Source organism: Halichoerus grypus, chromosome 2 (genome assembly GCF_964656455.1).
Source record: "Halichoerus grypus chromosome 2, mHalGry1.hap1.1, whole genome shotgun sequence".
Classification (NCBI taxonomy): Eukaryota; Metazoa; Chordata; class Mammalia; order Carnivora; family Phocidae; genus Halichoerus; species Halichoerus grypus.
Window position 1 is genome coordinate 169,532,283 of NC_135713.1, and position 25,115 is coordinate 169,557,397.

Genomic DNA, 25,115 nt, shown 5'->3' on the forward strand with positions numbered 1-25,115 from the left:
CAGAGCCCTGGACTCATTGTTAACTTACTCTGACCTTGAACCAGCCCTCCCGGACTGATTCTCAGTTTCTTCTTCCCCAAAGTGTAGGGTTGGAGATGTAACTGGATCAACCTGGCCAGTTCCAGTGCCTTCAGGGCCCAGGCAGTGATTCTAAAGGGAGCTGGCCTGGGGAGGCTGGGGAGGCTGGGGAGGCCAGAGCTGCCCGGCTAGTCCAAGGTCATTCAGAAGTTTTAAAGGTGCTGTGCAGGGCAAACCCACTGTCTTTGCCTCAGGTCTCGATGATCATATCAGACACTTACATGATGCTTACCACATGCCAGGCAGTGTTCTTAGTGCTTTACGCATATGAATCCATTTTACTTTCACAACCCAGTGAGGTAGGTAATTGAGATAGGCACTAATGGTACTCCAGATTTACAAATGAAGACACCAGCCAAAAAGGAGTTCTGAGTCACCTCACCAATGGCTTTGCCAGACCAAAGGTATGGAGTGTACTTTTGAAGACAGACCCCAGATAGGGCCTGAAAGGGGCATGCATGGACCTCAGCTGAAGGACAGAGTGGCCAATATATTCTAGACTGACTTTACCTGATATTATCACTCAGAACACAGTGAAAGAGACACTGTCTTTAGGTAAGAGGTTCATTCGGAGGGGTTTTATGAGGAAAAGGAATATTGGAAGTGTTCTGTATCACGTTTGTTTTTAATGGTGGTAAAATATACCATAGCATAAAATTTACCGTCTTAACCATTTTTTAAAAATTTTATTTATTTATTTGACAGAGAGAGACACAGCGAGACAGGGAACACAAGCAGGGGGAGTGGGAGAAGGAGAAGCAGGCTCCCCGCTGAGCAGGGAGCCCGACTCAGGGCTCGATCCCAGGACCCCGGGATCATGACCTGAGCTAAAGGCAGACGCTTAACCACAGAGCCACCCAGGCGCCCCCTGTCTTAACCATTTTTAAGTATCCAGTTTAGTAGTGTCAAGTACATTCTCGCTGGTTGGGCAATCATCACTACCATCTATCTCTAGAATTCTTCATCTTGCAAAACTGAAGCTCTGTATCTACTAAACAACTCCCCATTCCTCCCTCCCCCAGCCCCTGGCAAACACCGTTCCACTTATTTTCCCTATGAATTCGACCACTCTAGGTGTCTCATAGAAGTGGGCTCATACAGACAGTATTTGTCCTTTTGGGACTGGCTTATTTCACTTAGCATAATGTCTTCAAGGTTCGTTCGTTACAACATGTCAGAATGTCCTTCCTTTTAAAGTGCATGATATTCCCTTGCAGCTCCATTCACCCGTGCATGGACACTGGTTTGCTTCCACCTCTTTTGGTTATTGTGAATCATGCGGCTGTGAACATGGGTGTCACTTTGAGGGGAGACTTAGGATCCGTGGGTGGACATCACAGGGAGGCAAAGCCTGGCTAGACGGTAGCAGGAAGAATTTTTCAGTGGTTAGAGCCCCTTCACAGGGCTGCCCCAGGGGTGTCCCAGCGGTGGGAGGGCCATTTTGTCAGCAGGGGGGCAGTAGGTGTTGCCCTTGGGGAGGAGACGGTCTGTCAGGTGACTCCTAAGCACCTGCCCATCCCAGGGTTTCCTCCCGGAAGACCATCAGCCAGCCGAGCTGGGTTCCATTGGGTTGCCAGATCCAATGGAGGCCACCAACCCCTGTTTTGCTCCCTGTCTTCTGGTGGGGCTTCTCTGTGGGCAGCCACCAGCAGGTGACAACGTTGCCCACCATCTGCTTCTTAGCACAGAACATGTCAGCAAGCAAAGATGAGACTTCCTCACCTGAAGAGGGGCTGTGTGTTGCCCACCTCACCTTTTGTGACAAGGGCTTGCCCGTCAGTGGCGAATACTAGGGGAAAGGGAGGCGATGTGCGGGACGCCGACTGCCTTCTGCAGGATTTTACCCTCTTTTTGGCAGTTGCCCTGCATCTTGCTCACTCCACCGAAGCTTCATAAACATTATTGTATGTGCCAGGGCTCAGGGCCCCTGGTAACGTTCAACACATGTGTTCCCCCAACATCAAAGGAGTGCGAGATGTGCCCTCAGCTGGGCCTGGGCCAGGCGGCAAAGGCAGAGTAGGTGGGTGGGAGGCAACAGAAGCCCCTGGCTGTACGCGGTTGCCTCCTTCCCTAGGGCTGATGTGTTCCAGGGAGATTCCAGACTCGTTTCTGTGTGTGCATGTCTCTGTATAAATGGAATGGTGCTTTGAACGCGCCGTGGGAGAGCCCCTCAAAGGAACCCCATGGCGAAGTCTTTTGTAAAGTGAAAAATCCTTTTGTAAGGTGAATAATTGTACTCTGTTTATCTGCTTTGGAGGTTCAGAGTGTTCTGAGATTCTCAGGGGAAAGAGGGATTTGTTTGGAGGCCCCCTTTTCCAATGCCTGATTCTGTAGAGCATCCCCTCCAAGTGATGTCAAGCCCCTGTTTGAACCTCTCAGTGATGGGAAACTCACGATCCCGCAAGATGGAATGTTCTGACTTATTAGAAATGGAAACATCTGGAACTTAAAAAAATCCCTGAAGTTTTAATCTATGGAGTCTTCCGATTACAGATTACACTGAATGTGCCCTGTCCTTACCGTGACTCATTTGATACTTGACAACAGTGAACTTGACCCCCGGGTCTTCTCTCCATCCGTTTCTCATAGGCTGGATTTTGATTTCTTTTATTATCCTGACGGTTCTGCTTTGACTTTGCTTGGTTTGCTGCCCTGCATCCCTTCTGCAAACGTGGGATCCAGCAATCACTGCAGTTCTCAGGGGTTGTCTGCCCAAGTAGAGGGGACAGGGCCCTCATCTCCCTAGATCTGGATTCTCTTCCTCCTTTACTCCAGCTCAAGCGCTTTTATGACAGTAATAAATTCACCATTGTCTGAATCTCATGCTGGTGTGATCTGCTCACAACTGCCTCATTCAAGACTTAATGGAGACTATTTTTTTTAAGATTGATTTATTTATTTGAGAGAGCGAGAGAAAGAGCGCAAGCACGAGCCGAGGGAGGGGCAGAGGGAGAGAATCTTTAATCAGACTCCCCGCTGAGCTGGGAGCCCCGACAGGGGGCTTGATCTCAAGACCATTGAGGTCATGACCTGAGCCCCGAAGCCAAGAGTCAGACTGAGCCACCCAGGCACCCCAGTGTTAGGTTTTCTGAAGTGAGATACATCCGTAGAAGAGTGGTCAGATCTGGAACTAATGGCACTTTCTCCTTTTCCCTTAGAACTGGTCAGGCATGAAGTGTCAATTCAAGCTGCTGCGGATGGCTGTGGCCTTGATCTGTAGTAAGTGTGGGCAGGGCAGGCTGGGTGGGATGGAGCCCTGCCTGAGGCCTGGAGGACATAAAGATGGCGCAGTCCCTGCCCTGGAGGCCTTTGTGGTCAAAAAAAAAGGGAAACATGTCATCAGAGTGTGACAAAGTAGGGATGTTATGAGAGAAGACTGGCCCACTCTTCTGCCGCTTAACCTTTCTTAAACTTTGTATTAACGTATAGTATACACCCAGAAAAATACAGGATGAGTGTCCAGCTCAGTGACCAGCACCCAGATCAAGAAAAATAACTTCTTTTTAAAACATTTTATTTAAATTCAATTATTTAACATACAGTGTATTATTGGTTTCAGAGGTAGAGGTCAGTGATTCATCAGTCTTATTTGACACCCAAGTGCTCTCCTTAATGTCCATCACCCAGTGACCCCATCCCGCCACCCCCCTCCCCTCCAGCAACCCTCAGTTTGTTCCCTAGAGTTAAGAGTCTCTTATGGTTTGTCTCAAGAAAAATAGCTTCTTCATAACCTTTTGGGTCATGGAGTCGATCCTTTGAGATCTCCTATTAGAAGCTAGAGACTCTTTCCCCAGGATAACTCACGTATACACACGCATGTACACACACACACACACACACACACACTTGCAGTTTAGCAGGTGAACAGACTGTAACTAATCCACGAAGCCCTGTGTACAGCATGTGGTGGGGCCCTAGTCGGGAGAAGTCAGTTCTGCCTGCAGAGGTCATTTTGAGTGTCAAAGACAGCTCGGCGTTCACCGCGGAGACAGGGTACAAGAGGACGACAGGGTACAAGAGGACGTTTCGGGCAGAGATGCAGCGCGAACGTAGACACAGGTGTGGGGGAAGGGCCACGGCCGTCAGGGCAGTTGACGAGACTGACAGCTTTGGGACTGCGTGTGTTAGTGATCAGAGATAATAGGAGTCGGGTCACGAGGGATTTAAAGGCAAAGAGAAAGGTTGGACTTCATCCTGGATGCACTGGGAGGCCGCTGGAGGGCTGTAAACAGGAGAGTTACTGGCAGATTTGAGTTCACGAGACTATTCGTGAGACCAGAGGCCTCATAAGAGGCTCATTCTGAGGTGGAAAGAGATAAGATGCGATGCAGGCAGAAAGAGAGACGAGGGGACACACGGTCTCTCATTCAGTCTTCAGGCCACGGTTGTAGAAGAGGGTATTTTCTATAAGGCTAGATTTGTAGGTAGACACTGGAGCTCATGTTCCTTGCCCACGGCCACCCAGCTGGAGGTGATAGAGGCAGAATGTGGAGCCGGCCTGTGCCGTTGCTAATGCCCGTACTTTCGCCAGGCTGGGTGGGAGCACCTGAGCTGTCTGCCTGGATCCACCTGTGACCTGGGGAAGAGGAAGATGAACCAGAACAGACAGGGGCAGGAGGATGGGCCTCTGCAGACTGCACTTCCGTCCACTTCCACATCCCTTGCTCTAAAGCCCACAGACTCTTTGAGCCAGGGCAGTGGGGGGCAGTGGGGTGCAGTGAGTGGGGGCGGGGTGAGCATAGCTTCCCTGTCTGCTCAGACTCTGAGTTTGTGTGCAGGGAAGGGAGGAGAAGCCTGCGTCTTGATGTTTAAAAAAATCCAACTCATAAAAACTAGAATGCTGTTTTGGAGCAGAGGGGGAGGTGGGGGGGGGAAACCAATGTCTTTCAGACCTCCTTTGTGGCACCCAGGGCCTGCTAAGCAAAGGCAGAAGGATGCCCCAGGGCCTGGGGAGGGCTTGGGGAGGACTCAGTGTCGGTCCCTGGCTGCTCCTCTCCTGCCATCTATTGGCCGTCCTTGGACTTGCAGGGCCCCGGCCAGAAGATTAGGCAATCCCCGGGGAATGAACATCCCTGGAGGTCCTGGTGCCCCCGCAGTGGCGATGGTGGAGAGAGGCACACTGGTTAACTAAATGGTAACTGAACAAGTACAGAATTCCCCGCAAAGGACTTTCTTTCACTCGTCAAATTTGCCTTGGTTTCCTCATCTGCAAAATGGGGATAAGAATGCCTGCCCTTAGTGCTCTTTGGTGGTGGGCCGTGAAATGGCCATTTCCCAGCACCTATCCTTTGGAGAGAGTGCATCCCATGGGATTGGCTGACCCAACAAGTTCAGGCAAGAAGAGTCAACTGGAGGATGGGATGGGGGCATTTGAGCATCTGTTAGGAGGGAGACTCCAGCACTGTGTTGGGGCTGTGTATCCCCATTCTTTCTTTGCCCTTTTCTCCCTCCATCCCTTCCTTCCAATCACAAAAGTTCTGAGGGAAAGGTTTCTAAGGGTTTTGAAACAGCACATGAAAACACTTTCTAAACTATAACGTGCTAGCACATATTAAAGTTATTATTAATGTTCCAGCAGTGTAGCCTGGAACTCTGCAGATGGGGAAACTGAGCCTCCCGGACTCATGAACGTGGGGCTGCAAGGCTCTTTGGGTTTCTGCACAAGCTCTCCCCTCTGCCTGGACTGCTCTTCTTAGGGTCTCCTCTTGATAGTCACGTCTCTGTGCACATTTCACGTCTCTAGGGAGATCTTGCCTGATTCCCCAAACTAACGAATCCCCCCCTCCTTACACCCAGCGTTGATTTAAAATTACCAATTTTTTTTTTTTTCCCCCCTAGAATTTTTCTTACTGGAATTATCTGATGTATGTAATTGATGCTGGTCGATTCCCAGATCTGTAAGCCCTGGGAGAACAGGGGTTCGTCTGTCTTTCACTTCTCTATCTGCAGGGCAGAGAACAAACAGTGCTCGGCCTAGTGGGCAGTGAGTGAACTCACGGGTGGATGGGTGAGCGGGTGGCCGGGTGGCCGGATGGCGTGCAAGGCCTCTCCCTCCGCCCCTGCCCAGCGGCCCTCCTGTGACTTCTCTGTGCTTCCTCCCCTTGCAGTGAGCATGGAGTTCGGGCGGGCCGTGTGGCTCCGATTCCACCCATCGGCCTACCCCCCGTGCCCTCACCCCAGCTTTGTGGCACACTTGGGCGGCGTGGCTGTGGGCATCACCTTGGGCGTGGTGGTCTTGAGGAACTACGAGCAGAGGCTGCAGGACCAGTCGCTGTGGTGGATCTTTGTGGCCATGTACACGGTCTTTGTGCTGTTCGCTGTCTTCTGGAACATCTTCGCCTACACCCTGCTGGACTTAAAGCTGCCACCCCCGCCTTAAGGCGCTGGGGGACCTAGGTCAGGGGTGGGAGGGCCTAGCAGCAGCAGGAAGGAACATGGACTTTCTTGTTCTCGGCACCAGCTCTGAGAGGCCAGGGAGGAGAGGACGAGATGCTGGGCCACGGTGATGTTGGTGTTCAGGTTTGGACAATGGGGCCTCTTTTTCTGAAAGGCGCCTGCTGGATGAGTTGGATGCTGCTACCATTGTTTTTCTAGACTGTTCTGAGGACATCGAGCCAGGGCGAAGGCCTGGGGTGGGGTAAAAGCAGCCCTCCCCTCGGGCTGGGCTTGTTCTGTGTGTTCAGGCAACGCTTCCCTCGTCACAGACTGAGCGGCAGCCTCCTCCCTCATCCCCACCCCGAGATGTCAGGAAGACCCGAGGGTGGGGTAGCCAGGCAGGCCCTTGTCCAGCCCAGAAATACAGTTACAGGCCAGGAAATGTTCGCTCTACAGCTGTTGGGTTTGGAGCTCTGGAGTGGAGGAGGGCCTGGCGGTGGACATGTTGGGTTTTGGTGTAGGAGAGCCCAGGGTGCGCTCCTGGTGGTGGGCACTGGGGCAGGCAGAGGAGGGAGATGCTGTAGCTCTAGGCCTCACTCTTGCCCTGGGGGTATCCAGTAAGAGAAACCCAAGTAGGAGGGAAAAAACTTCATCCCAAGCACTACCCTTGGCAAGGCCCAGTACCAGCTTTGGGTTTCTCCCTCCCTGTCTCCCAGAATGCTGACAACTCATATGGGTGCCCCAGCATCCCATGCCCTGCCTTGTTTTTAGAGCCTTTTCCTTCCCTTCCATTGCCCTGACCCTACATTGTGCCTCCCCTTTGGTCATGGGGATGTGTGTGTGTGTGTGTGTGTGTGTGTGTGTGTGTGGTTCGGTGGGTGAGGACATCCATGGGATGGTAAGAGATGCCATGGGAAGAACGTGAGGGAAGTCAGAGGCTGCAGAGGAAGCCCGTGAGGGGCGTGGGGGTGTGTGAAAGGGTCTGCGTGAGAGGAAAAAAGGTGCTGAGAAGTGGGAGAGTGTGACCCCTGAGGATCTGGCTTTCGGCAAAGCTAGCCCCTTCTTTCCCATTCCTCATCCTTTCCAGGCATCTCCCTGAAAACCACTGACCAGTGGGAGACTTGTCCTCAGTGGAGGGAGACCTTGGGCCCTCCTAGGGATGCTCAGGATGCCGCAGTTGGCCTTTGCCAAGCTCCCTTCTTGTTCCCCTCTGGAATGACCTTCACATCTGAGATGGTTCTGTTCTGTTTTCCTTAAGAGGGAAGGAACTTTGGGGGTGTCAGAGAGGCTGGGGCAGGAATATTGAAGCCATGTGTCCATTGAGTAGGGGGGACAGGAGGCTGCGGTACAAGAAATTCCAATTTAGGGGAAAACTGCTTCTGGACAATTGTTGGGTTTTTGGATGAGGGTCAGAGGTGAGGGCAGCCCATAGACGCAGATGCTCAGAGCTTGGAGGGAACTTGGCTATTGTCAGGTCCATCCCCACCCCAAGGCACAAGTGGGAAAACGAGGCTAAGGGAATGACTCCCGAGCAGGAGCTGATACGGGCCCTGAGGAGAGGGGGAGGGGAGGATGGCTTTTGACAAAATATGTGATTCCCTGTATACTGCTCTTGGAATTCCCAACCACTGACAACCCAGAAGGACAAAGAACTCCAGTCCGGGAGGCAGAGGGACTGGGTCCATGCAGGGGTGAGGGCAGGAGCTTAGTCTGGAGTCAGCCGGGCCAGGCAGTTGGGGGTCTTGGGCCGCTGTGGCTTCCTGTCCTCAGTGATCACATGTGAATGGACAGGGTCTCCATGCAGCCCCAGCCTATGCCAAGCCCTTCCCCCTCTTTGCCCGGTGCTTGATAGATTGTCCGGGTCCCCACGTGTGGCTCCTGAGGTCATGCTGCCCTCGTGCTGGTACAGTACTGAGGACTGCCAGGCCCAGTTGGCACAGGCCCAGATCGGGGGCTGGGCCACGTCACCCTGAGGCATCTTGTCTGTGTCCTGCCAGCCTGTCTCTGCCCCACTGAGGGAAGGGTGTAGCTGGGAGAGTCAGCTTCCTAGGAGAGGAGAGTAAGTTGGAACTGGGGCTGAGAGGACTTGGGTAAGGATGGAGAGGGGGGCCCTGGCCATGGGCTGCAGCCCCCTAAACCTGAGTGGTGCTGTCCCTCCCTGGAGGAACGGAGGCAGCCGGTGCCCTGCGGGGAGGCAGGGTGTCCCACCAGGCACCCCCATATTCTGGGTAGTGGGTGGAGGGAGTGGAGAGTCCCCCCTGCCTTCGTCTGGTGCGGCCTGGAGAGGGGTCTACCTCTCGCAGGGGTGAGAAGAAGACTCTAGAAAGGCCTCAGAGAAGCACCCAGTTCCCTCAGGGCCGCAGATAGGAGCTTGCTACCAAGAAGGACTGCCTGAGGTGAAAATCCCATTTGCCATCCTGTCTCAGACCACCAAGGGAGCCTCATCTAGCCTCAGGCCACAGGCCCCAGCCGTTCCCTGTCAGCAGGGTCCAAAAGGAACCCCAAAGTTCTTTGGTCAGCTTCACACCCCCCTCCCCACCCTCGCCCAACCATCAGCTCCAAGCAGGGCCACCCAGTGGGGTCCACGGTCACTCCATACAACCCAGGTCTCCAAACCAGGACCAGAGATCATTGTCTGGTAAGAAAGGTTTCCGTTTTGGTGTCTGGCTTTCTCCTCAGCCAGTCCGCGCACCCTCATCCCCGGCACCCTGCTGGCGACCCGTCCCTATCATCCCTCCTTCCTGAGCTCGTACAGCCACCGGCCCAGTGTGCCTCTTCTTGGGACTGTGGAGGGTAGCTGGCCTTCCATCCACGGGACACGGAAACTGAAAGCTGGGGATTCCCCAAAAAGCAGCCATAGATTTGCTCGCTCGTTAAACGGAAGCGGAATCACAGAAACTAGGGAAGGGAAAACAAATCTTCAAAGGAGAAATTTGGCTTTAATGACACCATTAGTCATTCATTTTTTTAATTAGGAAAAGCTCCCTAATGAGGTGTTTTTGCCAGCTAATAGGACTCTCCATTTCCACGAGGACCCTTCTTACTCAGAGGATTAGGGGAGTCATTGCTCACCAAACCCAGATCTTCCCCCAGGGTCCAATTTCGTTTTCAAAGAATGCAGATTCCCGGGTGCAGTGGAAGCCCTTTCCTGGCATCCTTCATGTTGCTCCCAGGGCTGGCCAAAAAGCACCGATACTCCTCTGCCTTAAAAAAAACAGTGCCCAACGCTGAATTTCCGCACCCCCCCCAAAGGACTTGAGTAAGTGGGAAACAAAAGGAAACACAAGCTGCAATGTTTGTTTCTAAATATTTTTGTATTGTGTACATTCTGTATATTTTTGTTGTAACATATTATTTGAACACAGATTCCATTAAAGATTTTTTTTTTTTTAAAGCCATCGGTGACTCAGGAAGTGACCTGAAGGGCTAGCACCGGAGCCTGTTTTGTCTCTGTCTGGGGCAGGGAGGTGGGAGGCGGCACATACAACACTGCTCCGGGGGTCGGTGCTTGGTGCTGGTGCTTCCAGCTCGGTGGTTCTTAACCGTTCTTGAATTACTGAACTCTTTTGAGTGGTTGATGGAAGCTGTGTTTTCTCTTGCTCTAAAAATGCATGGAGAGACAATGTGGAGGGGGGAGGTGGTGTGTGAATAAGGAAACTGGTCCGTGGTTTCAGGTCAAGAACTTCTGTGCCCGCTGTCCTGCCTGGCACCCCGTCTTCCTCTTCTCCTCTTACCCTATACTCTGACGGGAGATTAATATTTTGACTACTACTATTGGAGTGATCTTTGAAATATCTAGGCGCTTCCTTCTTTACCCCAATAGTCTATTCTTTAGGTCTTTCTAGGGGCAGTCAACACCTGGATCTTGAGGAAGGGATAGGAATTTTCTCAGGGTGAGAGGACATGGTTCACATACAGAAGGGGAGAGCGAGAGGGGCATTAATGGTAAAGTGTAGTGCTGGGTAAGTTTAATAATCACATGGGCTTTGAATGGATGCAGTCTGAGAATTCAGTGAAGTGTTTTCTCCAGCTTTTCTAAACCGATGCAGTATACACAGATTTGCCATTCATAACTGTTAAATTTTGTTGGGGGATTAAACGACCCTGTTAAATTCAGCATGGGAGCTGTTTCCCATAATGTTCTGTCACATCAGTTTCCTGTGGGTCATTGAAAAACATTTCTAAAAGCTGCAGAAGGCATCCCAGAACAAACTTGAGAGTACAGCTCAGACTCAAGGTCAAAGAACTCATTTCTGTTTCATGTGTGGATAAGTAACTTCCCTGGAGGGAAAATCAGGATACTGTCTGAGCCCCAGTGTACCCCCCGGTCAGTTCCAGGCTCCATAGCCGGGGCGCTTACTGGCAAGCCCCCTGGACAGCCAGAAGCTGTTTAGCTTTGGTCTCCTATCACTTCCCCCTTGACTTTTCTGGTTCCTCCCTCCTACCAGAGTCTCATTCTTCCAATAACTTCGTGGGACATCTACCGGTGATAAGGTAACTATGAAGACAGTTTACTGATGACTTAGTATGTGCTGGGCACTGCACGAGCCATTTTCTACAGATTATCCTCATTTAGTGCACAGCTACTCGGTGTGAAGTGGGTATCAATATGCTCATATTTATATGAGGGGCAGGCTTAGGGAAGTGTGGTGACTCCCGGGTACCTTATGGCATAGATGGATTCGCACTGTGGTTCCCGAGTTCATGCTCTCACTCCTCGGCTGTTTGTGTGGGACTTTAAGGGCACGAAACCCGGTGGAAGGGCCAGGGCGTTCGTTTCAAGATCCAGTCTCACTGCATTAGTCACAGTAATGGACCTTGGAATATTCATTCCATGCTCACTTGACAGGATTTCTGCTTTATCAGCCATCCTCAAATAGTTTACAAGAAAATCCACAGCTATGAATTCATTGTCACTCCCTATCACCGCCGACTTCCGGAATCTAGCATTTATGCAAGCTCAGAATGATTTGAAGTCTGTGACACATTCAGGAAGTTTAGCAGTTGCAGAGCTCTCCAGCTCTCTTAGCCCTCCAAGTGGAAAGACTTCATCAATGCCGGGCTTTGGGAGGGGTGGGGGGGTGGGAATCTCCATGACTGAGAAGACACATGGCTGGGAAAATGTGGTCCTCATCTTACTTCCCAGATGCCAGCAGGCTTCCCTAGCATCTGGTATAGTGCGCCTCTGGTAAAGGACAGGCATTCTGTCACGGTTAATAATGAGAGTGAAGGGAAGGGACTTGGGTTATTGAGTTCTATGGGTGTAACTTCCCTGGACAATGAATAAAACATTGTGATGGAAATTGCCCTCACACCCTGCCTGATGCCTCCTGCAAGGTGCAGAAAGGTGTATTCCAGCAGGTGATGTGACTCTCTTCAACAAATTCCTTACGCAAGTATAATCTCCCCCTAAACTTGTTGCGCCTTAATAAAAATGTCAGACTTGAGAATGGAGCTAGTTAAATAAAAATGACTCTGCTGATGAGAAGCTAAGTTGGGTTATTATTATTATTACAAATATAATTACAATTAAACAGGCCATTTTTGATACATGACAAACATATTTCCTGTGTGTAGAGCACACAAGCAATACATAAATGTATTCCACACGTGAACAAATCCTTTTTAAAACTTTAAAAATGAATACATTAGCTTATTAAAATTTGAATACAGTACATGTTTCTGGTCATGAGCTCTTTGGGTTTCTTCTCATGGCCAACAAGATACTTGATTCCATGTCACCATTTTCCTTGCCTAGAATAGTGATAGTTTGTCATAGGCTTGTAAAATAAGACAGTATGGCACACAACTGTGTACTGTAGTGACCCTGCATCACACAATATATATATAGAAGTACACATAAGGAATAGCTAACTATACCTTGACTATATCCATAAATGGCTTGAAGCAGGTAATACATTTACTTTAAAATGCCATTTACATCATGGACTGTTGAACGATACGTGAATCTGAAAACGAAAAATATGTTTTTTAGACTCCAAATGTTGGTGTCCTAATGTTGTCTATAAAAAAAATGATTTCTAAATGAGTAACCAAGTACATTAGAAAAAGCCAGGTTCAAGGGCAGGTTCAATAAGCCTTCGACTTGCTTATTTCCCATAGTCATCCTGAATTTAATGCTATAAAAAATGCTATTTGGATTTTGTTTTCTACATTGCCTACAATCCAAGTTATTAAAATTTAAAACCATATGAGAGCCTTTATGAAGATCTTGAGAGTACAGCTGAATTGTATTTCTCATTAAAGGAAAAGAAATGGCTTGGTGAGTCATGTCCCCAGACTTCTGTAGAAGAGAAAGCATCAGGCCATTGTCAGTCATTACTTATGTCAGAACTTATGTATGAGTTTGGGAGAGGATTTTTATGGGCTTGTGTTCCTCTGAGCATCCTGAAGGCAGTGAGAATAAGACTTCTGATCTTCTAACCAAAAATCATTATTAAATGGATTTATTAAAGAGCTTTGCAGAACAAACTGCCATCATGTGTGTAGCTACAATTGGCTTCCATGGGAATTATAAATGGCTCCATTTTCAATTGATTCGGAGTAAAACAATATGAGGCTTATAACAAATATACAAAAAACTAAAATCAATAAGTAACTCTGATATGAAGAATCTGTTTGCATTCTTTATGTTACAGTTTGCTTGTAGAATTTGTGTACTTTGCTTCTTTTTTAACACTGTTGGAAAACTCCAGCATTTTCAACAGAAAAACAAAAGAAAATACAGGCTCTTGGCAGGTACCTGTGAACAAATGAATGAAGAAAGGGGCTGGCGGCCACTTCTGCAGTAGCTTTCTGTCAGAGATGATGTTTTGTCTTGAAGCTAGTGTATTTTTAAAGCTCATTTAATTTCTTAAACAGTCATGATTTGTGTACTGACTTAAAAGCTGGCTTTGTCATCCATGCCATAATCAGACAAAAAAAATCTATCCAAGCACCCACAGGATGCACAGATCTGTCTCTGAAATGGTGTCGCAGCGCTTTTCTGTCCTGAGACTAGGAGGACATTTTTTTTTTTTAAAGAAGCTATAGTACATTGAGAAAGGAGTATCACAATTTTTCTGGGAGGAAAAATTGCTAAATACTGCAGCCAACTCCTCAGAGAAGCCACAAAATTACCTTTCAAGATTTTTGAGCATCAACCCCCCGAGGCCTAGAATTTATGGGGCCAGCAGTGTCCTAAAATTCCACGACTCTAACACACATCTAAGACTCAGTGAAAATGGTCCTCGGATTTTTAGGTCTAAGTAATAAATTTTAAAAGTACGAAATGAAGAAATCTAGAATGTGTCTGAAGTAATCTTCAGTAGCAATCCTATGACAGTTACAACAACCGCAGTTTCAAACACCAAGGCTGGTATGTACAACTTCACAACACAATGATCTCAAAACACGTGATCAAAAACTTTGGACAAGAGCTTCTTTCATAAATTCTTCAAGGACAGCCACCACGTTTTTGGCTTCAGGCATTTCTTCGTGTTCCACTTTAACAATCTTCAAAAGGATATCTCCACTACCACAGTTCTTCAGGAACATGTAACATTTAAACAAAGCGTAATGATTCATTTCTGCCTGTCGGATAAATCTCTTCAAATTATTTGTGTCTTGTATGGCCTAGAAAAAGATTATCCAGTTAAGTATGTGTTTAGTGAGATAATAACGAAGCCTGAGAAATATCTCCTATCCAGCTGAGAGCTTGACATATGTTGCCGAGATGTTTGCTTTTTATTTTAAATATTTCCATCGTTCTTATTGCTAATATGCTTTGCCCTTGGGAGAACACAATTTCTTACATAAAGTAAAAATATTTTTAAAATCTGCAAAATAAAGTAACAATGCTCCTCCCCATCAGAATTTTGAAACCTTAGTCACTGAACCATTTTTTTTGGTGCTTTCCAACTAAAATACATCACAAATTAGACGACTGATGTCCCTGAGATACAAGCAAGCACTCAACCCAATTAATTGGAACTGCAATGATATATATGCAGAAGCTCCTGGAAAATATAAATAAAGTAAATGCCTTCTGGGGATTCTAGTTTTGAGAACGTCCTATTTAATAGACATCACAGCTGTAAAGCAGATTTGTTACTCTGTCACTGGTATGAACTAAAATTCAGACAAAAATGATATGATGATATTTGGCACATAGCCAATTAATTACCTTTAGTTTAAAGTTCTCCAGTACTTGTCGAAAAAGAAAAGGGTTACCTCCTTCAGTGCCGTTCAAAAAAGCCTGCATCCAGTCCTCACAAAACCGGTTGCTTCCTATGAAGTATTTTAGAAAAAAAAAAAATAAAACCGAAATCCTACAAAGCATAAGACATGTATTCTTTCTATTCATTATTTATTTATTTTTAACTGAAGTGTAATTGACACTTCATAGTTTGTTAGTTTCAGGTATACATCACCTGTATCCATTGTGATTTTCCTTCTTGGTCAAAACACTTATAGTGAATTATTTTCAAGATTTATTTATTTAGGGGCGCCTGGGTGGCTCAGTCGTTAAGTGTCTGCTTTCAGTTCAGGTCATGATCCCAGGGTCCTGGGATTGAGCCCTGCATCGGGCTCCCTGCTCCGCGGGAAGCCTGCTTCTCCCTCTCCCACTCCCCCTGCTTGTGTTCCCTCTCTCGCTGTCTCTCTCTCTCTGTCAAATAAATAAATAATAAGAAAAAAAAGATTTACTTGAGAGAGAGACAGAGAAAGAGCAAGCATGCACAAGTGGGGGGAGGGGCAGAGCGAGAGGAAGAGAATCTCAAGCGGACTCCCCACTGAGCGAGGAGCCAGACACGGGGCTTGATCTCACGACCCTGAGATCATGCCCTGAGCCAAAATCAAGCGTCGGATGCTCAGCCGACTGAGCTACCCAAGCGCCCCACGTGTAGTGAATTATTTAAGACTTTCTATAATGGTCTAAAAAAATAGTCGGCTCACCACCTGGCTAAGAAATACCAAATGGCTGAAGCCCTGAGTACGTCTTCCCCATCACATCCCCCTCCTTTCCCATCAGAAAGGATTATCGTTCCCACATATTTCTTTCAACTTTTGTCACATACTTTTCTTTTTTAATCTCTAAGGCCTATATAGTATTACTTTACATATGTTAAAACTTTGTTTTTCTTTAATGGCTTTTCCACTAAATAGTATGGTTCTGAGCTAGTTCGTGCATTTTCACTGCTATGTAGGACTCCACTGTATGAATATAGCAGTTTTTCAGTTTTCCTGATAGACATTTGCTTCCATTCTTTGCTATTTCAAACAATGCCTTTATGAATATTTCTGTACTTGTCTCCTTATGTACACATACAAGAATTTCTCTATATACATAGGAGTGGAATTGCTAGGCATGATGGGATTTCCATGGTTCTAGAATTGATACTATTTTTGGTGAGTGTGAGATAAACAGGGACAAGTGTACAAGGCTGGAAGGCTAACTTTGTCTCATGTGTTCTCGGTGCAAAAATAGAGACTCCCACCAGGAAGGCTGCCTCGGGCTGTGGCTCACCTGCATTGTAGAACTGAGGCTGGGAGCCGCTGCAATCGATGACCACGGATTTATGTGGCTCCTCGGTCATGGCCATGCACAAGGACGTCATGGTGCCTTCGTGAATAAGGCCTTGAAGACTGGCCACACTCAGAAACCTGCCACACACACAGGTTCTTTTCCACAAACAGTATTGCAGGGTAGGAGGGAGAAAGCAAATTCATTCTGCACTGGGTGGGGGGTTTGAAAACATAGTATCAGGTTTGCTGTGAAAAAGGAAAACTCTTCTTTACCTGTTAATGTCTCTCTTTGTTTTTTCATCTGATTCTTTAACTTCAACAGGAGTATAACTCAGAGCCTATGAGAGAAAAATAAAGCCTAATCGATACAGGGATTCTAGTTTTCCTTATTGAGCAGATACTCAACAGTAAACGTCAGCTTCCCCAATAACCACCACACTGGACCATTCTAGATGGGCACTACCCAGGAGCTCTCCAGAGCCTTGTTCATCAGGTGCCCACTGACAGCCTAAAACCTGGCTTTACCACCCGGGTCTCATGGGACCATCCAGTTACAGCTGAATTTACCCATCACATATTTAAATAAAAGCCTGGCCATATACTCTAGGTTTCCCCCATTGTCTGGGTATTTTCGTGAATTTTTCATTTTTTATCTGGACTTTTTTTTAAAAGTAGTCTCTACCCGCAATGTGGGGCTTGAATTTACGACCCCAAGATCAAGAGTTGCATGCTTTACAGACTGGGCCAGCCAGGTGCCCCTATCTGGACTTTTTATATAGTGAAAAATCACTTTGGGATTTTTGTTTTCCTTCTCAAATTGTTTTGGAAATTGTGCCTCTCCCAGATCACTTCAAAAATATTATTTTAAAATGTTTTATCCTGGGGTGCCTGGCTGGCTCAGTCAGTTAAGGGTCAGACTCTTGATCTTAGCTCAGGTCTTGATCTCAGGGTTATGAGTTTAAACCCACTCAAGCTGGGCGTAGAACCTACTTAAAAAAATAATAATGTTTTATCCTATTAGGAAGATTTAGTATTTGCAATTCTACCTGAGTAGTGGAACTTTCTAGATCTCAGTAAACAGAGTGTGGTCTACTCTGATTGCAAGCATAGTTTGAATGAATATTCAGCAGGGGAGTGGGGAGTAGTGTTCAGAGAAAGTGAGTATGTCTTTAAATAATCCAAACTCTGCCAAAGTGACTCTCAATTAAAGAAATGCTTTTGTTTGGGCAATACTTACAGCATGTAGCAGAAAGGTAAGCTTCTCCTGAAAGAGAAGAACCACCCTTTGGATTGGGCATACAACATCCTCAAACCAGCTGCTCAGGTAGGATTTTATGTGGTTCTCCAGGCCCCTTTCCTAGATCAAGAAAGAATGTCACCTGCTTTAATATAAGCCTTCTCTTTAGTGGACTTAACATTTTCTTCATGATACTCTTGACAGTGCAAAGAACTCAGGATAGGGGTGCCTGGGTGGCTCAGTTGGTTGAGCGTCTGCCTTAGGCTCAGGTCATGATCCCAGGGTCCTGGGATCTCGCCCCTCGTTGGGCTCCCTGCTCAGTGGGGAGTTTGCTTCTCCCTCTGCCTCTGCCTCTGCTCGTGCTCTGTCTCTCTCAAATAAATAAATAAAATCTTAAAAAAAAAAAACTGAGGATAGATACCTCCTTTTTTTAAGCTAACACCACCAACTCAAATAAGGAATTGTGATACAACTTTCCTGAGCAGAGTGGGGAATAATTCTGTACTGAATTTCTTTTTTTTTTTTTAAAGATTTTATTTATTTATTTGACAGAGAGAGACAGCAAGAGAGGCAACACAAGCAGGGGGAGTGGGAGTGGGAGAAGCAGGCTTCCCGCTGAGCAGGGAGCCTAACGCGGGGCTTGATTCCAGGACCCTGGGATCATGACCTGAGCCGAAGGCAGACACTTAACCGACTGAGCCACCCAGGCGCCCCTGTATGGAATTTCTTAAAAAAACACTTAGAAATGTATTACATAAAATAAAGAGACCGAATTAGTAGGGTTCCATGCTATTTCTTTGCTGGGAGAAGTTGGGCATTTACATGTCCATCTTCTCCTACCATACTGTGTATACTCAGAGATTTTTTCTTTAAGTTTTTTTTTTTTTTAAGATTTTATTTATTTGACAGAGAGAGACAGTGAGAGAGGGAACACAAGCAGGGGGAGCGGGAGAGGGAGAAGCAGGCTTCCTGCCGAGCAGGGAGCCCGATGCGGGGCTCGATCCCAGGACCCTGAGATCATGACCCGAGCCGAAGGCAGATGCTTAACGACTGAGCCACCCAGGCACCCCAAGATTTTCTTTTTAAGTGATCTTTACCCTTAAAGTGGGGATCAAACTCACAACCCCGAGATCAAGAGTTGTATGCTCTACCAACTGAGCCAGCCAGGTGCCCCAGGAGACATTCTCTTAATAATCCTTGTCACCCCCGCACTTGGCAGTGCCTGAAACATCCACGCGTGAGCTTATAGAGCACCTGCTGAACGGCTGAGGAGTGAGACAGCTCACTCACATTCAGATAGGATCAGAGAAGGACACACACTAATTCATCAAAGCCCTCCAGCCCACTCCAGCTGTCAGACTGCTGCCATGAGCGCTGGCCATGAGCACATCTGGCTTTCTAGACTGTGCTGCTCACTGGGGACTACTGCAAGAGCTCCGCTCTGGGAGAGCAGCTCCCCCTAGACCCATTTCCTGGGCTTACTAGGCTTGCTAGCCTTTCCTCTCCTGCAGGATCTTGTAAGCATATGACAAGTAAAAGGAATTGGTACCACATGTAATGGGTAGTAAAGTTAGAAGAGTTATAACTTTAACAACTACTACACAGTGAAGTGTAGTTTTTTAAAGGTATAGATAATCAATATGGATATATCTAGTTCGTGAAAGATCGACTAATAAAAAATGGAATTTTTCGGGGCGCCTGGGTGACTCAGTCATTAAGTGTCTGCCTTCGGCTCGGGTCATGATCCCAGGGTCCTGGGATCGAGCCCCGTGTCAGGCTCCCTGCTCAGCGGGGAGTCTGCTTCTCCCTCTCCCACTCCCCCTGCTTGTGTTCCCTCTCTGGCTGTGTCCCTCTGTCAAATAAATAAATAAAATCTTTAAAAAATAAAAAAAAGGGGGCGCCTGGGTGGCTCAGTCGTTGAGCATCTGCCTTTGGCTCAGGTCATGATCTCGGGGTCCTAGGATCGAGCCCCGCATCGGGCTCCCTGCTTGGCGGGAGGCCTGCTTCTCCCTTTCCCACTCCCCCTGCTTGTGTTCCTTCTCTCGCTGTGTCTCTCTCTGTCAAATAAATAAATAAAATCTTTAAAAAATAAATAAATAAAAAATAAAAAAAGATTAAAAAAATAAAAAATGTGAATTTTTCTACAAATCTTTGATGTTGAGTTCAAGGACAGTCATACCATTGTATAGCATGTCTTTGGTGCCAGAGGCTTCATGGACATTAGTTCTGACCAGCACATAAGTCTTATGTGCCTAGAAATCTGGAAAAGAGTATCTTCTTCCTCACTTGGCATATTACCATATACCCTGAATTCAATGGATTCAATTTTTCATGGATACAAAACATCAGAAGCAGTCTTGTGAAACTTAGAGCACTTATAGGACTATGTTCCCTGCTTCCCTTAACAGGCACCTTCCTATTAGCCCACAAAGCAGTATTTTCAGCATTTGGGTGTCTTTGTGTCTACCTGTGTGATTTCATAAGCATAGCAATTACAGTGTGTTTATCATCTCAGTCTTACCAATTAAATCGATCATCTTACCTCACAGCTCATGTTATTTTTCAGCCCTTGAATATACTTGTCCAATTCAAGCCTGAAAGTACATTCTTAAGGAAGCAATAAAGGATGCATCAAGATAGTGTTTTATCTCTCAATAGGAAACATAAAATCTCTCAGATGCAAACTTTAAATTAAGACATGCCAGGACAAACTGGTTGTATGAAGGTATGAAATGAAGTAAATATAGAAGGGGTAGAAAAGCTCTTTGGAGGTCGGTAGTAATAGTCCTCCACTTAGCATCCCATGGTTTCCTTCCTGATATCCTCGAAGATCAAAGAAAGGATATAGCTCAAGTCCTTTTTCAGACCCTCCTAAAAAACAGACCACATACTCTGAAGCGTTATGTTCAGAGTCCACTGTTGCTGCTTCAGGAAGCAGTTTTTCTTGTTGGAAAAGACAGTAATAACAACCGACCCGGGATTCTGGAATCCTAGAAAAGACAAGACAGTAAAATGTATTATTTTGCTAAGTCATGCATCTAGTTTTATGGACTGCTGCAAACCTTGGTCATCTTCATCTGACAATACTGTTAGATTGCAAACTAGGTCAGAACTTCCTAGACTTCTCCTTGGTTTACTTGTAATAGCAGAGGAAAATTACCATGTACCGTTATGGGCTTTTGCAAAAGCAGCACCTAGAATTTCAAACGTGGCATTTCTTTGAGTTCTCTTCTCTTATGTGAAAAACTCATGCAAATTTTATTCTTGTTCATAGTATATCCACGTTTACATAAATATAAACATGTTCTCTTTCTCCCCCCAAAACTTCACGAATCACTGAAGCTCCAGGCAGATGTGACATGTTAATCCTGGGGCTTTATCTTTGGGCTGTGGCTTCATACTCCTGAGGGGACTTGATGGCAAAATCATAGTCTAAAGTGAACTACAATTAAGGGGTGTAATGGAAAGATGGCTGGAAGTCAACAGAGGACACCTATGATTAAGCCTGCACTCCATCAATATGACCAGCTGTGTGACCTCAATGTCTTTGAGTTTATTTGCTCATCTGAAAATGGAAGTAAGAGTATCTGCTCTATTGCCCCTTTGTAGAGAGCAGTTTGGGAAAGCACTTTACAAACTGTATACACTTTTAGTTTTGGTAATTAACTCTTTTCTTCCAAGTACAAGACCAAAGAAGTACTCTTAGGTGGTAGCGTCTGCCATTCACTTAATTCCATCCCACAAGTGTGTGTGTGTGTGTGTGTGTGTGTGTGTGTGTGTGTGTGTGTGTGTGTGTGAGACCCAGGGCTCAGGCTGCCAGAGAACAAAGACCAACTTTGCAAGTCCGGTAGGAGCTGATCTTTTGCAATTTCTCCACACTTCTCATATTCAGCTCAAAAATAAAAATCCAGGACACAGCACATTTTACACTTACCTCAGCTCCACAGATGCAACATTACCCAGCCCTTCAAATACTGCTCCCTTAGCAAGACGCTTAGCAATGAAACCACGCAGGTCTGGCTCCACTTCCGATGGCAGATTAGTACCCACCAAGGAGAGGCTGGACAAATAAAAGACACACATCCCTTACCAGTGGACTACTACATTCACACCTCATAAATCAGAATATTACTAAAAACCAGAATCTCTTTAAGGATTTGACAAAGCTTTTTATAGGACTCCTGCTGGGGAGGCTTCTAGGTGTGTATGTCACCAAGTATGATCTACCTCATCAAATGGTTTAAAATAGTCCTATCTTTCCAGCTCATTCTCTCTAGTATACTCCACCGGGACCCCTAATCCACTGACCTTACCTCCTTTTCACAATACCATAATGCTATTACAACACCTAAAAAATTCCTTAAATCATCCATCATCCTGTCAGTGAACATATTGTTGTATTATCCCCTACTTCGCATCAAGTGCTAAGATTCAGTCATTCATTCATTTACAAAATATGTCTTAAATGTTTACCCTGGTACCACTCAGGGTGCCAGGTAGGGAGACATCAATGAACCAAAGAGACAACAATCTATTCTGTCCTAGAGTTTACATTCCAGTGTGTAGCAATGGAGCTCTGAAAGGGTATTGAAGGTGGGGAAAAGGAGCATTTTAGATTTCTTTATACTCATATGACCTTGAATATTTAATGCAGTTCCAATCAAGGAACTAAGATGGATTGCCTCTGGCTTAATCACCAGGGGCACTCCAGTATTTGGATCTGCCCAGCCTTGAATGAATGGACTAATGAGGAAACCCAGATGAGGTTCCTAGGGGATAGGTGGGCTTGGTGGTTTGACTCGGGGAAAGCTGAAGTGAAATAGGGTACCCACTGATATCTACAGGACAGAGATGCAGAGAAGATGAAAGCACACCCGTGGGTTAGGGTCGAGCTGCTTTTACCTGAAATCATCACCAGAGGGCGTTTCTGCATTTGTGCCGCTTGGGCTTCCATCATCACTGTCCCCTCGCTGTTGTGCCAATCTGCACACCACAAAAGCAATACAGCTATCAGTTATGGGCTCTAACTCAAACGCAGTATGGCCCCCTCCCCGCCGGCAAGCAGGGTGGGGGTGAACAGTCAACTGAAAATGCTGCAAGTTAGAAGTGCGTGGATCCTCCACTGCCTACGTAGCCTCATGACAGGGAAAACCCATGAAACGGTGCGGACAAGAGCCCCTTCTCCAGGCCGTCTAAGAGGTGGAGGAAAAGCTAAATTAAACATCCACAAGAGTCGAGGAAATTTCCTCTAAAAACCAGACTTTCCAGGGCCAAGAGAGCCCCAGGAATGTCTGCCCCGACCGAGGAAAAGGAGGCAGCGAGAACGGAGGATAATCAGAGGGTGGGATGGAGGTGTGAATGCGTGGGGCTAATGGGAGAAAGTGGGGCGGTAATGACAGGAAGGACGGGGTGGAAATTGACATTAATGAGTGTACGAGGCGCTGCGCCAAACAAAGGGCAGGGGCGACAGGAAGGGGCTGAAAAGTCGAGAGGGACAGTTGGAGCGCAGAGGATTAGGAGGGGCGCCAAAGTCCAGGACGGTGGCCCGGAAGAACGGCGTGAGGCGAGGAGGGTCCTTAGGGCCAGAGACTATATAGCTGGGAGAGGGGAAGAAGGGCTTTGCGAGCGGCCAGGGGTGGGATGCGGGGCCGGGACGCGGGGCCGGGGCGGGGCCACAGGGACGGTGGGCGCTGCACCTGCTTCCGCGGTAGCTGTAGAGACAGTAGTGGCTGCTGGGCGGCGGCTCGAGTCTCCGCTCCTCCGCGGAGCCTCCCTCCTCGCTGCTCTCTAGCTCCTTTTCATCCCCATCCAGAGATTCCTGCAAGGAGGGGAGCATCGCGGCGCCGGCCTCCGAGCGGCCCTGTGTTCCCGCCAAACCGCTCCCCCGCTGCCGTACAGTCCTCCGAGGCCGGGCTCGTGCGGCTCCCAGCCCTCGCGCACCTGCGTTCCGCCTGTTTCCCGGAGTCGCAGGCCAGGAAGCCGCTGTCGGGGGCGGGGGCCTTTACTGCCGGTAGGGGCTGGTGGGTGCGCCGAATTACCTCCTGCAGAATCTTTTACCATTTCTCTCTTGACTCCCTTTTGTCCTCTGGCTATCGTCTAAGACGTCTAGGAGACGTAATAAACATGGTACTATTAGCTAGCCACCTGGAAAAGGATGAATGGGCCCTCCTACCACCCTTCAAGAGCGTGGACACGCACTCACGTGCATCAGTTTGATAAAAGATATAAAAATTTATTTATTTGAAAGAGAGAGAGCACGCACAGGCGGGGGAGGAACAGAAGGAGAGGGAGACAAGCAGACTCCCTGACCAGTGGGGAGCCTGACCCCGGGCTTGACCCTAGGACCCCGAGATCATGACTTGAGCCAAAATCAAGAGTAGGAGGCCCAACTGACTGAGCCACCTAGGCGCCCCAAAATATATAAGAATTTAAAATGCCCCCTCCCAGGTGAAAACATGGAAGAATTTTGAAGATTCTTGAAGAAGGCCTTTCTAAATATTTAAAACACTTAGAAACCACATGGGAAAAGATTAATAAATCTGACCAGGGAAAGACTAAACTTCTGTGTTGCCCAAAGTCAAAACACAAATGACCAACTAGGAAAAATATTTGCAACATATATAATAGATGAAGGGCTGTCATTCATCAATAAAAAAGAAAGACAATAGGCAGTTCGCAGAAGAAATAAGAATGAAGAATATGTAAGTAAATAAACTGTTCAATTTCAAATGAAATTGGTAGTATATAGTACTGCTTTTCACCTGTTAGATTAGCAAACATTTGAAAGTTTGGTAATACCTTGCGTTGGGGTGTGTAAAGAAGCAGTCACTCTCCTAAACAGTTGATAGGAATAAAATTAATGCACGTGGTTAATTTTATTTTATTTGTTTTTTAGATTTTATTTTTTAAAGTAATCTCTACATCCAATGTGGGGATTGAACTCATAACCCTGAGATCAAGAGTTACATGCTCTACCAATTGAGCCAGCTGGGTGCTCTCAATGCACATGGTTTAGAAAGGAATTTGAAAACGTCTATCAATATTTTAAATTCATATACCCTTTGACTATCAATGCAACACCAGGACATCATCAAATGGATACATTTATGTAAGTGTGAAAATACAAGTCCAAAAATATTCCTTGCAACATGGTTTATAATGATAAAAAACTAGATACAATCTGAATGTTGGTCAATAGAGTACTGATTATGTAAGTTTTTGGTACATGCAGTGGCCGGCAGAATAATAACCCCCCACACTCCCCAACGAAGATGTCCACGTCCTAATCTCTGGAACCTGAGAATATTTTACCTCACATAGCAAAAGGGACTCTGCAGTTGTGATCATATTAAGGAACTTGAAATTGGACGATTATCTTGGATTATCCAAGTAGGCCCAGTGAAACCCTAAGAGTCTCTGTAAGAAGGAGACGGGAAATCAGAAAGGAGAAGGCAATTGTGATATATAGAGACGGAAGTGATTTGGGACCACAAATTGCGCATTCTCTAGAGGCTAGAAAAGGCAATACGTGATTCTCCCCTAGAGGCTGCAGAAGGAATGCAGGCCTGCCATTTCAGACTTCTGATCTCCAGGACTGTAATATAATAAATTCGTGTTGTTTTAAGCCACTAAATTTGTGGTTAATTTTGTTACAGCAGCAATAGGAAACTAATACACATGTGTACCTGAAGACTATGCAGCTATTAAAAAGAATGAACTAGAATATGTGCACATATAGAAAAACAATCCAGTATTTAAGTTTTTATTCTGGCAACACAATTGAAGGAGACAAGGTATACACATGGGGAAGGGCAGAATGTAATTACTGCCAAGAAAGTAATGCAGACAGGGTGATCTTATGGAATCTCATTACTGGCTTCTTTTTTTTTTCTCCCATATT

The 25,115-nt window shown here is 46.7% G+C and overlaps 2 protein-coding genes across 6 annotated transcripts in view; one reads left to right on the forward strand and one right to left on the reverse strand.

Moving 5' to 3' along the window:
* The window catches only part of RHBDL3 (rhomboid like 3), a 50,797-nt gene extending 40,946 nt beyond the window's left edge, over positions 1-9,851 (forward strand). For all 3 annotated transcript variants that reach the window (XM_036116931.2, XM_036116930.2, XM_078063448.1), the window contains 2 exons: positions 3,237-3,297; positions 6,186-9,851. In XM_036116931.2, the coding sequence (XP_035972824.1) occupies positions 3,237-3,297; positions 6,186-6,457 (333 nt within the window). In that variant the 3' untranslated portion in view covers positions 6,458-9,851. The remainder of the gene's footprint in view (positions 1-3,236; positions 3,298-6,185) is intronic.
* A 2,084-nt stretch (positions 9,852-11,935) lies between these two features.
* On the reverse strand, positions 11,936-23,121 carry C2H17orf75 (chromosome 2 C17orf75 homolog). 3 transcript variants are annotated; one of them, XM_036116933.2, is made up of 10 exons: positions 22,912-23,121; positions 22,118-22,198; positions 21,150-21,275; positions 20,062-20,205; positions 19,758-19,815; positions 17,216-17,335; positions 16,252-16,316; positions 15,980-16,134; positions 14,639-14,742; positions 11,936-14,088 (listed from the first exon to the last, which is right to left on the reverse strand). In XM_036116933.2, the coding sequence occupies exons 1-10, from the start codon at positions 23,049-23,051 to the stop codon at positions 13,873-13,875; spliced, it is 1,209 nt and encodes a 402-aa protein (XP_035972826.2). In that variant the 5' UTR covers positions 23,052-23,121; the 3' UTR covers positions 11,936-13,872. The 3 variants fall into 3 exon arrangements, with proteins under 3 accessions (XP_035972826.2, XP_035972827.2, XP_035972828.2); XM_036116934.2 differs by having other exon boundaries at positions 15,980-16,116; positions 22,912-23,120; XM_036116935.2 differs by having other exon boundaries at positions 13,922-14,088; positions 14,686-14,742.
* Between the last annotated feature and the right edge of the window lie 1,994 nt (positions 23,122-25,115).

Coding starts and splice junctions, on each gene's coding strand:
- C2H17orf75 (XM_036116933.2), bottom strand. CDS start 23,051: ATGCTCCCCTCCTTGCAGGAATCTCTGGATGGGGATGAAAAGGAGCTA. Junction 20,206..21,149: donor GTTGCATCTGTGGAGCTGAG/GTAAGTGTAAAA, acceptor TGTCTTTTCTAG/GATTCCAGAATCCCGGGTCG. Junction 16,317..17,215: donor TTACCTTTCTGCTACATGCT/GTAAGTATTGCC, acceptor TTTCTCTCATAG/GCTCTGAGTTATACTCCTGT.